Source organism: Eutrigla gurnardus (genome assembly GCF_963514095.1).
Source record: "Eutrigla gurnardus genome assembly, chromosome: 3".
NCBI classification, from domain to species: Eukaryota; Metazoa; Chordata; class Actinopteri; order Perciformes; family Triglidae; genus Eutrigla; species Eutrigla gurnardus.
The window spans coordinates 13,054,297-13,064,990 of NC_139917.1; the positions used below are offsets into that span (position 1 = coordinate 13,054,297).

At 43.5% G+C, this 10,694-nt stretch overlaps 1 protein-coding gene across 4 annotated transcripts in view; it reads left to right on the top strand.

Annotated features, from left to right (window-relative positions):
• Positions 1–10,037, top strand: part of pax5 (paired box 5) — a 57,148-nt gene extending 47,111 nt beyond the window's left edge. For all 4 annotated transcript variants that reach the window (XM_084005178.1, XM_084005181.1, XM_084005179.1 and 1 more), the window contains exons 9-11: positions 25–111; positions 1,510–1,596; positions 3,366–10,037. In XM_084005178.1, coding sequence (XP_083861304.1) covers positions 25–111; positions 1,510–1,596; positions 3,366–3,448 — 257 coding nt within the window. In that variant the 3' untranslated portion in view covers positions 3,449–10,037. The remainder of the gene's footprint in view (positions 1–24; positions 112–1,509; positions 1,597–3,365) is intronic.
• The last annotated feature ends 657 nt before the right edge of the window (positions 10,038–10,694 follow it).

Below are 10,694 nucleotides of genomic sequence, written 5' to 3' on the forward strand. Positions count from 1 at the left end.
TTCTTGTCCTGTGCTTTCTTTCAGGGGGAGATTTTTCTGGAAGTCCATATTCCCATCCCCAGTATTCCACGTACAATGAATCGTGGAGATTTCCTAACCCCAGTTTATTAGGTAGGTGAATCCCATATCTCCACATAGTTCACCACAACCAGATCGATAATTGTATCAATGAGTTTCACGTTCACTCCACCTCACATCTCAGTTCAACCTCTTCTTAATATTCCCATGTAATACGCTCTATCTTTCATGCTCCACTGTCCAGTGTTTCCATTATAGTACATCTCTGTCTGTATTGTACCGTACAGTACAATACATCATAGACATACTAATGGGTCGGTGAAAGGAGCTTTTAAAAGAGGCAATTTGGGGTGCGAATGGAGAGAGAGAGAGAGTAAGGGGGGCAGCGTATTGGACGGCATTTATCTGCATATCATCAGTGTTGCATTTTGGGATTTCATGTTACAGTTACAGTGGAGAAAGCTGACTCTGACCACATACTTTCAGCACTTCCAACTCAAATACCGACGTGTTGTCGCGACCGTCAGCGTCTGATAGCGACGCACAAGGCGCCCTCTACCTTTGTTTTCAAATAACCACAATGTAAACCCGCTGGTGTCATCATTAGCCACTCAGAGACAAGGCCCCAGGAGTGTGAGGATGACGTAGTATGTAGTAAGACGGAGAAACACGTGTTTACTGCGACCGTTGTGGAGTGACATAGTTTGATGACGAGGTGGAAACTTATTTTTCACCTCACATTAATGTCTGACACCGAAGCAAACTGCCTCGAGCAGTGATCAGACTGCAGTGAGCAGGCGATATCAGTGGATATATAACCTATGACGTAATCCACTTTGAAAGGGAGCATCTGTCTGAAAAACATGTTCCAGCACCAGAAATGTGAAATGTTTCCCGTTTATCGATTATTGTCATGTTGCATTGTGGCTTTTCTTCTACTTTACAACTAAAGATGGGCGATATGACAGTATAATACCATCAGAGACTTGCTGTATCATTTAAACTGCACTACGTACCCTTTTAATATCTCATGATATTGCATGATGTTGCAAATCAATGAGAAAAACGTCTTATTGGATTCTTGAATGAATGTCATGAAATACCTTGATTTGTCATTTACTTGATTAGCCAAAAACAAAGAGTCCTGGTTATTTTGCCCATTCAGAATTTCTCAATCGATTTTCCAGAAAATGGAAATATATGTTTATACAATAACATAATCTGTCACTCCTACCAACTAATGAGAAAAAAAAACATTCATCACTTTAAGATGAAGACTCTTCATCAGTGTTTAAGAGGAGAAATTAACCCAGAGCCAAAAACAGAGTGGTTGTCTAGGGAGACGTTTTTGGGGTCACGTTTAAAGGTGAAACAGTCAGTGGGTGACAGTGTTATAAAGGTCAATAGGTGAGAAGGGTCAGTGCTGATCTGAACTGTGGTGATCTGACCCCCCCTCTCCTCACCCCCTTCCCTCCATCCATCTGTCCCCAGTGTTCCAGCAGGATTATGGGTCTCTCCTGGGGACGGAAATCGGCTGCTCCTCCAGTCTCTTCACCAGCCAGGCAGGACAGATGCAAGGTAGGTGGACTAAGAAAGAAAGCAAATGGAAGTGTATAATGCGTGGTCATTCAGGTGCATGTGCAGAGGTGCAATGATGAGGTGATGAGAGGGTGAAGACAGAGATGAAGAAGGAGGGGGAAAAGGGGAAGAGGCTGTAAGAGAACTTTAGTATGATAACGGATGAGCGGCAACATAACATGAGGACAAGATGCACATTATGAGACACTGAAAGGTCTAAGATTGATGGCAGCAGGGAAGAGGCTATGATGTAAAGGGGAGGTGGGGGAGGCAGGGAGTAGAGGTGATAAATGAAAGAAAGGGGAGTTTTTTTCATAAAAAAGAGGCAAAAGGGGAGAGAGGGTGTCTGAAGTCTTGACTGAGACTAAATAGTTTGTCAGACCGGCTTAATGCCTCACTTCCCCAAAGAGCCTCCTGAGATTACCTGGACTGTGGACAGACATAACCTGTCAACACACAGCCACGTTGATGGATAGGAGTGACAGAGACAGGTGTGTGTGTGTGTGTGTGTGTGTGTGTGTGTGTGTGTGTGTGTGTGTGTGTTAAGGTGAGTATGAGTTTCTGTGTGCTCTGGGGTTACAGTATTGAATTGACCTCTTCCCTGAGGAGAGAATAGACTCAAGGGATCAGCAATAGTAGAGCTGTACTCAGAGTGTCAGCTTAGACTGTCACTTAGATCGTGTGTGTGTGTGTGTGTGTGTGTGTGTGTGTGTGTGTGTGTGTGGTGGGGGGGTAGATGATGAGACAAGTGTCAGAAAGTAGACCGAGTTCATTTCAGTGGTTATACAAGACAAGGAGACGACTTTTTTTCATTAGCTTCATCAGCTCATGTCATCTCACCCCTGCCTTTAACTACTTACATTCAAAGTAAAATATAATCTTTACAGGAAATTGAAGCTGCTCATTCCACGTTTCAGAAACAAGGATAATTCAGATTCATTACAACCTGGGTCTCATTGTTGGCATTTTAACCATCATTCCTATCTGTAACATAGACTATGTATTTTATATGAATGTAAAAGAGGTTGGCGTAGTCACCATGATGTCACTCATTGGTTGGTGGCATTTTGGTTGTTTACTTGTCTACTGAGATAATAAATCAAGTGAGAAGTCATTTCAGGTCATTTTTTTCATGGATTTGACACAGGCAGCTAAAACGCAACATAGTCAGATATTTCCCTGAGCTTTGGTGCAGACCAAACAGAGCTTCATAGGGAGTGAATATTGGACTTAAGACCCTGAGACATCAAGCTGGTGGCCAAACATGGGCCATCAGTGTGTCTCAGGGCCTATGTGTCCTGCACGGTTGGTGGTGGAGCCTGACGGTGACAGGAATCACTCTGATTGGCTGGTCAGCTCAAGCAACTACAACTAAGGCGCATACAGAAGGCTCTGATCATTCCTCAAATGGCACAAAGCAGCGATCTATTTCCACAGCGATGTCGCTCACCTCTTAGATTCCCTCCAAACGCTGCCTTGTTTCATGTTTGTATCGTAACGGCTCGCATATCCACAGTACTGGGTTTACCGATATCCCTTTCCCAATGATGAATACAGACCTGCCACCTGCTTCTATTGGAGTGCTATTTCTCTATATCTATCGGGTTTGTAGGCAAAGTGTACAGCTTGTTACACTGCCCCAAGTGACCAAAAATGGTCAGTGCAATATCATAACCAATAGGAATAAGGCTGAAACTACAAAAACACGACTCAAGTTGTAATAAAATGGACCCTGAAATTGAAAGATGTGTTTCTGTCTTCCTCCCCAGGGTCACCCTACTACTACAGTGCAACATCACGAGGGGCGGGTCCGGCTGCCACTGCAACAGCCTCCGCCTACGACCGCCACTGACCCCGCCTACTAAGGGAAGAGGAGGACGAGGAGACGAGGGGGGGACAAGGGAGCGGATAGCACCAGCACTGCACAGTACACACCTGCCTGTGCACGGACAACAATGAGGACCAAGATTTCAAATTTTTGACGTCAGTGAACTTTTCTTTGATTGACACTTAAGCTGTCAAAACGCACCGCTGGGCTGCTACACAGACGGGCTGGTTGGGTATTACATTACTGTGAGGACACAGGCATGGCAGTGTTGATAGATATAGAACCTGTCAGGAGCAAGTGAATTTGGACCCTCCCATAATAAACCAAGGCTCGGTATTCCCATCATGTTTTTAAAGTCATCTACAAATCCTATAGAAGTCAGTGGACTTGTGTGTGCAGCAGTGATTGAACCTGTATTGTGATCTTCTGGGTAAAATGTCGTGTTTTCCAGGTTGGGAATATTTTTGGAGTTGATTTCGAGCAAAATGACTTTTTCCAAACAGCGTCTTTTTATGCCCCAACATCAATCAATCAAGTTTTCTATGCCATGCTACGGTGAAGTAAAGACAATCCAATTCTCATCACTTTGAATGACCAAAATCACCCATATCATTATCACTCTCGTCCCTTTACTGTAGGTCCAACACATTCCCCCTGGTATCACAATGCTTGATTAATGGGATGCCATCATTTTCAATGGGAGTGTTCGGTTTCACAATTGGCTGTTTTCTAAGCCCCGCCCCCCTGCATTACTGTTGCTATGCCTGTCAAGCTCTCCATCAACCATCAACACTGTAAACAATGGATACAAAAAACAGCATTCCTAGCTGGAAACCATCGATTTCACCGACTAAAAACAGGCACACAAGTCTTTGCAAATCTGGCCTACAGTTTAACCTTTCATAAATAAGATAAGATTCTACCCTCCGGTCTCTTTAAATGTGGAGCAGCTCTCTTACTACAGCCCCATGCACACGGCCTCAACATGTGGAGAAATCCAGAGCTTGACAGGCCTGCCGCGCTTGGTTATGGTTGCCAAGCTACGATTGGATAATCGCTGTTCGGGGTGAGCTTTAGCAAACGCTCCATTCCAGCGGTTGCAGCCAGTTTCCAGTGTGTATCACAGAGCGTCCAGCATTCAAAGTGAATGCCGCTGACTGACGGACAGGACTTTCAGCTAAAAGCACAGCCTAAAAAAACCTGAGCCCTCTGCTGTAAAGTGAACAGTGGACACACTCACATCAGACCTAAATGGAATCCACCAGGGAGAGTTATTGTCCAGGAGGGTGCTATCCTCCCTCCCCAGGCAAGATTACGTCCTGATCAAGAGCTATTTATAATGGGAGGAGACACAGAGTAATATATTAAGAAGCTTTTCTGCGCTGCACTCCGTGATGAGAGTGAATGCCTGTAATGATTTATAATGTGTCACGCTGTTGTGCTAGAATAGTGATGATGATGATGATGATGATGATGACGACGATGCAGTGAAATCTTAAAAAACGTCCACTATGAAAATAAGTCTTTGTTTATAAATATGATCTGATTTTCTTGTGTAGAGTTTGTCGCCCTGGTATCAGTTGACACAGGTGCCACCGAATAATACGCCATTTTTATCTGCTTCCTGAATATTGATGATGAAGAGCCAGGAAGCAGTGGCACCCTCTCTCTCTCTCTCTCTCTCTCTCTCTCTCTCTCTCTCTCTCTCTCTCTCGCTCTCTTTCTATTTCTCTCTTTAAACTCCCCAAAGATGGGCCCCCCCTAGTGGATCGGCTGACTAACTACAAAAGCACAAAGAGACTCAATCATCATTTAAAGGCGCCATTTTACTTATTGACTTCCTTTTAGAACCATTAAGTTCTTCTTCTTCTTCTTCTTCTTCTTCTTCTTCTTCTTCTTCTTCTTCTTCTTCTTCTTCTTCTTCTTCTTCTCCCCTTTTGAGTGCTTGTCCTGCTGTTTGACAACCTGAAATTGTTTCTATAAAATCATTGCTTTCCGTGGAAAAAAACGAAACAAGTGAAACTGTTTTATTTTTGTTTGTCTCCCACATCAGTTCTGCGCTGTGACAATGTATGACACCAGGGTCGAGGCCTTACCCATCATGTACAGTCAGAGTAGGACAGATTTGCCCTTCAGTGGTCATCCCAAATCAGTTTGTCATCCCTCTGAAGTGTTCGAGGGCCCACAGTGTCGATCTTGTGAGAGGGCAATATCTTCCTGAACCTGTACGTAGCTTCCTGTCTCACTTCTGTCCATACAAGACTTGTACAGTAATCAGTGAACGAGAAGAGAAGTCATAATGTCAAATGCAAATTCAATGATTCACATTTGAATTTAGATTCTAGCGATGAAGCTTTCCTTATGGTAAAAAAAAAAAAGACTTAAGGCGTGTGGTGTTGTTTTAGCCATCGTCTGCAAGTGTTTACACATATTTTGTTTGTTTGTTTGGGGTATGTGTGAGCTGACCGTAGCGCTTCATTGCTACTGTGTAGTTTTACTAGCTAACAGACTGAAGGCACCAAATCTGCAGCACGAGACGTAAAATAAAGCTATATAAACGTATACCTATAAACACAGGACAAAGCTGTTAGTTTCTAAATCTTTGTTGTTTCTGGGTTTTGAAATAGTGATAGAGTGGATCCTTTTACATTTGTAGACCTTAAAAGTTGTGCACGCACAACTCTAAAGCAGATTCCTATGATGGCTCGCCCGCTGTGCTGCCGGCGTGCAGCAGGAGCCTTTCCTTATTTCTGTCTTTCTCTCTTGATCTTTCTGAGGCATTATTGAACCTGAACCACACCAGCTGAAAACAAGGACAGTGCCTTTAGTTTTATATGTCACCTCCCCCCGACCATGCATCACTAAAGCAAGATTCAGCGTCCCTCCCTGTAACTCCTGAAACAAAACGCTGCCTATCTGCCCATGAGAACACAGGGTTGTTGATTATATATAACGCCTTCCACAAATGAGTAACAACAAGTAATTTCAATAGGAACATTGTGTCTCTGATAACAGGACTAAGCCCTGATCCAGCGCCCTATTCTAACATACATGAATCTGTCCAGCCACAGATTCATGGCAATAATGTTAAAAACCAACTTCTCTGATCTGAAATGAATCTACAAATGACATCAGGCGGCCGGAAAGTAGCAAAAATCTAAATTTTATTCCAAAAAAAGGTCTGTTTCAGTCAATATAAGCGATTGTGAAAAAAATCAAAAGGTGGCTCATCAAGCGGAGTGATGCTCAGCAGCGGAGAATCCAGTGGAACTCATCCGGTGGCCTGAAGATGTATAAAGTTGTAATTGCTAGTATTGCTGCAATATAGCTTCCAGCCACAGGAGGCAGCACTGAGTGCCAGTTATTGTTGAGTCCGGCCCTGGATTGACTCGAGTTGCAATATAAGATTGTGAGCATTAATATAGCCAGCAAACGCATATTTGCAATGTAAAGATATAGCGGAGTGATGTCTATCTGAGCAGAGAATGAAGTCGCTGTCCCTCTGTGTGTGTTGTTATCAGAGCGTTTCTCCTCGCTTTACGTAGCTGGGCCGACAGTGCTTTCGTACATGTGAGAGTGCCCCACTGGCTAGCTCTGCCCTGCGCTCATACAGCGGTTACATGTGATAACGCCATCCTGACTGGCGGTATTGTCTGGAATGCGACTGTTAGCACTGTGAGCACTGTTAGCTGCGAGCCACCGGCTCAGCCTTGGTGTTGAGAGCCATTGACAGGCAATAGAAACGCTCCCAATGTCGTATTCAACAGCTTTCTCTGACGGAACAAATAAGGTGTTATATAGCCATATAACTATTTCATGGATTGCCATGGAATTTGGTGCAAACCTTCATGTTCCACAAAGAGGATGAATCAAAATGACATTGGTGATGTCACAACATTACCTCTGTAACACCACCGGCAGGCTAATTATTTCCCCCCACTTCCAGTGAATAAATATCTCAACAGCGTTACAACACACTGCATCGAAGGGCACATTTGGTGCAGACGTTCATGAAACAGCCACAGAAGACTTCCCACCATCCACCGAGTTAATATTGTCATCATTTCTACCGTAAAACATGAGCAGATCCCTGACAGAAATGTACAAGCTGTGAGAAATATCCATACAGCACGGTGATACATATGGTGCCGGATCAGGGCTAAACAGGACCCACTGGCTTGACAAGTAGGGAAAAAAGGCACAAAATGTACACACAAAAAGCCAAGTAAGTGACAGACATGTTACAAGTCTGTTCATTAATATTGCTTTTCCCCCCTTTATTAAACCTGAGCATCTTCTAAATGAATAACACCCCTTTTGTTTCACAAACACACACTCACACACGCACCACTGTCAACAGGAGGGAATATCGATTGAACGTGGTTCTCCTTGAGGAGGTGAACCCGGTCGAGCCTCCTGCGTCTGCTCGCGAGGAGCCGCCAAACAGGCAAATTCATTCTCCGGTGTAGCCAAGAATCCAGCCATACATTAACAGGATTATTTGTTAACTATGCATCTCATAGTGACACAGCTTGCCTTGCCATCGCTTTGACCTAATTGGTTCACATGGGGAGAGAGCGCGTTCTCATTGGCCCTGCAGTTGTTTCGATTGGCAGCCGTGACATTGACTGCAGCGGTGAAGGGGGAACGTCATTGTGGGTGGTACTGTAGGAAGCACGGCGGGCAGAGGCCACACACACACACACACATACACACACAAATATAAGCAAATAGTACAGACACACACCTTCTCCCTCCCTTTGTCCTTTGCGGAGTGGTGATCGCCCCTCCTCTTGTGGCCCTGTGTTCCCCAGGGGAGGCCAAACCTGCTGTGCCATCAGAAGCCCCCCCCCCCCCCCCCACTCCCTAAGCCCTAATCTCATCATATCTCATGCACTCGTCTCCCCTCTCCTCCTGTAGCACTGCTAAACCACCAGGATTAGGAATATTAAAACTATTCTGTTGATTTCAGGCCTGTGACCTTCTCCTAAAAGTCCTCGCTCTCTCTTCAGACAGCCCTATTAATCCCCCCCCCCCCCCCCCTTTCCCTTTCTTACTTTTCTCCCTGACTATTCAGACGTGATGCTCACTGTCCTGTCAGAAATTCTGCATAGGAATGAAGCAGGGTGTTTTGTGCCAAAAGCGAGGTCATTTCAATGGCAATATTGCTGCCGGTATCTTTATTTGGCCGAGAACATTCTGCAAGATCGCATCTCCTATTCTGTTTTCTCTTTCAGGTATCTGTCGAGCATTTAGGAACACAAAGAAACGCTGGTTTCACGTCGAACAAAGACGTTTCATTTCCAGTTTACTGTCCATGAAAATGCAATTGCATCCTGATTTATTTTACTTTTATATCAGCTCCAAATCAAATAGGAAACTGAAATAAATGCAAATTACTTTCCCCCCCTTTATTATGATTTCTCACCGAGTGTGCACCGTCTGACTGTATCTCAATATGAATCCATGAAGATGGCTACTGCCTTCGTAAAACCTGAGGGGATTTCAGCATCACATCTTGACAGCAATTAGTGGCACAATCTGTTTCATGCTTGCTGATATAACTAGGCTCTGGACAGATCTCATACTGAAGTGTTACAATGTTCTGTACATCTTAATATTATTCAACTGTGGAAGAGGAGAAATACACAGCCTACAAAAATCAACTGTGCTTTTTAAGCAGATGTTTCAATCAAAAAAAAAAAAGACATGATTTTTCACCTTACTGTGGCCTTTCGTGTAACAATCTGGAGTTTTTTTGTGTCCATGGCTTCCTATATGGGGTGTTAAAGAGATATTTATATCTGTGACGTTTTGTTAAATAAAAGTAAACAAACAAAAGATGGAAAGAAGTACATCAGAACGCAGAGACGTAATTAGGGTTTCAATGATTCAGCTTGCTCTGTTCTTCAAAAATCTAACGCGGCAAAAAGAAAACATATCTGTAACATTCACCAAAGCCTGTGATGCCTGTTTTAAATAATAGATTCTTGTACAAAAAAACATATGAAATAGCAGAAAAGACTTACAGATACAAACACAAAATGAAGATAAATGCCTTCAAATATTCTGGAGGGGAGGATTTAAAAAAAAAAAGTAAAAGAAATGCTTCTTTAAGAAAACGTGTATGTTTTTTATTCGATTTTCTAGTAGTTGCAAACAAAACTTGGTGTTTTTTCTCTTTGTGTGTTGTGTGTTGTCTTAATATTTGAATGTAATTTACTGCAGTGCGAATTTGCCAAAGATATCATATCACTTGATTTCTCTCTTTACTTTTTTTTTGTTTGTTTGTTCCTGAATTGTGACCAATTTTGTTCAGAAAAACTGGAAATAAATGGTGAATTTGATATTATGCTTATTTTTCATATTTCTAATTATAATATTATTGTTATTTTATTCCCTGGTTTGAGTTTACTGTGAAATATTAAATTGCAGTTTGCTTGATGCATCTCTTCATACTCAGTCTGTGTACCTGTCCATCCGTTCACCTGAGTGACTGTTGTTGGTGAATTATTCCATTTATGTACCTGTAATGTGAAGCTAAGAAGTAATTATTTGTAAATATTTGCCATAATTTTATTGGTCCTTCAGAATAAAAAATAATTTTTTGGAAGTTAAAGTTTCTGTGTCAATTCTTGGCCACATTTTCCATGCATGTAAACATGTGTACTTATTGCTGGTCTGATCGCCACATTCCTCAGCATCCAGCGTGAGACTGGATAGTCGTCTCAAGAGCCCAAGAGGGGGGGGGGGGGCACGGACTCTGAGTGTCCCAGTGCTGCAGTCTTGGCTGCTGGCCGAGTCCAGGAGGGGGCAGAAGAAGTGTCTGTGTGTGTGTGTGTGTGTGTGTGTGTGGAGAGAAAGGGGAGGAGGAAGGGGGAGAAGGGTGATAATAGGACACAAGCCATGACATGGCGACAACACGCCACACACACAGAAAACAGCAGAATCCCAGCTTGAGACACAGGACAGGCTGTCCACAGTTTGGGTGCCTGCCCAGGACACCAGTGCGCTTGTGTGTGTGTGTGTGTGTGTGTGTGTGTGTGTGTGTGTGTGTGTGTGTGTGTGTGTGTGTGTGTGTGTGTGTGTGCGTGTGTGTGTGTGTGTGTGTGTGTGTGCGTGCGAGGGTCCAAGCTCATGTTGGGTCCTTGCCAACTAAAGGCAGCCTGTAAGGTTGTGTAGGGAAGAATCGTGGTGAAGTATAAACACTCACGTGAAAGTTAATGATCACTGTTTTATTCAAGCAGGGCTGGATTAACCCTGTGGGCTC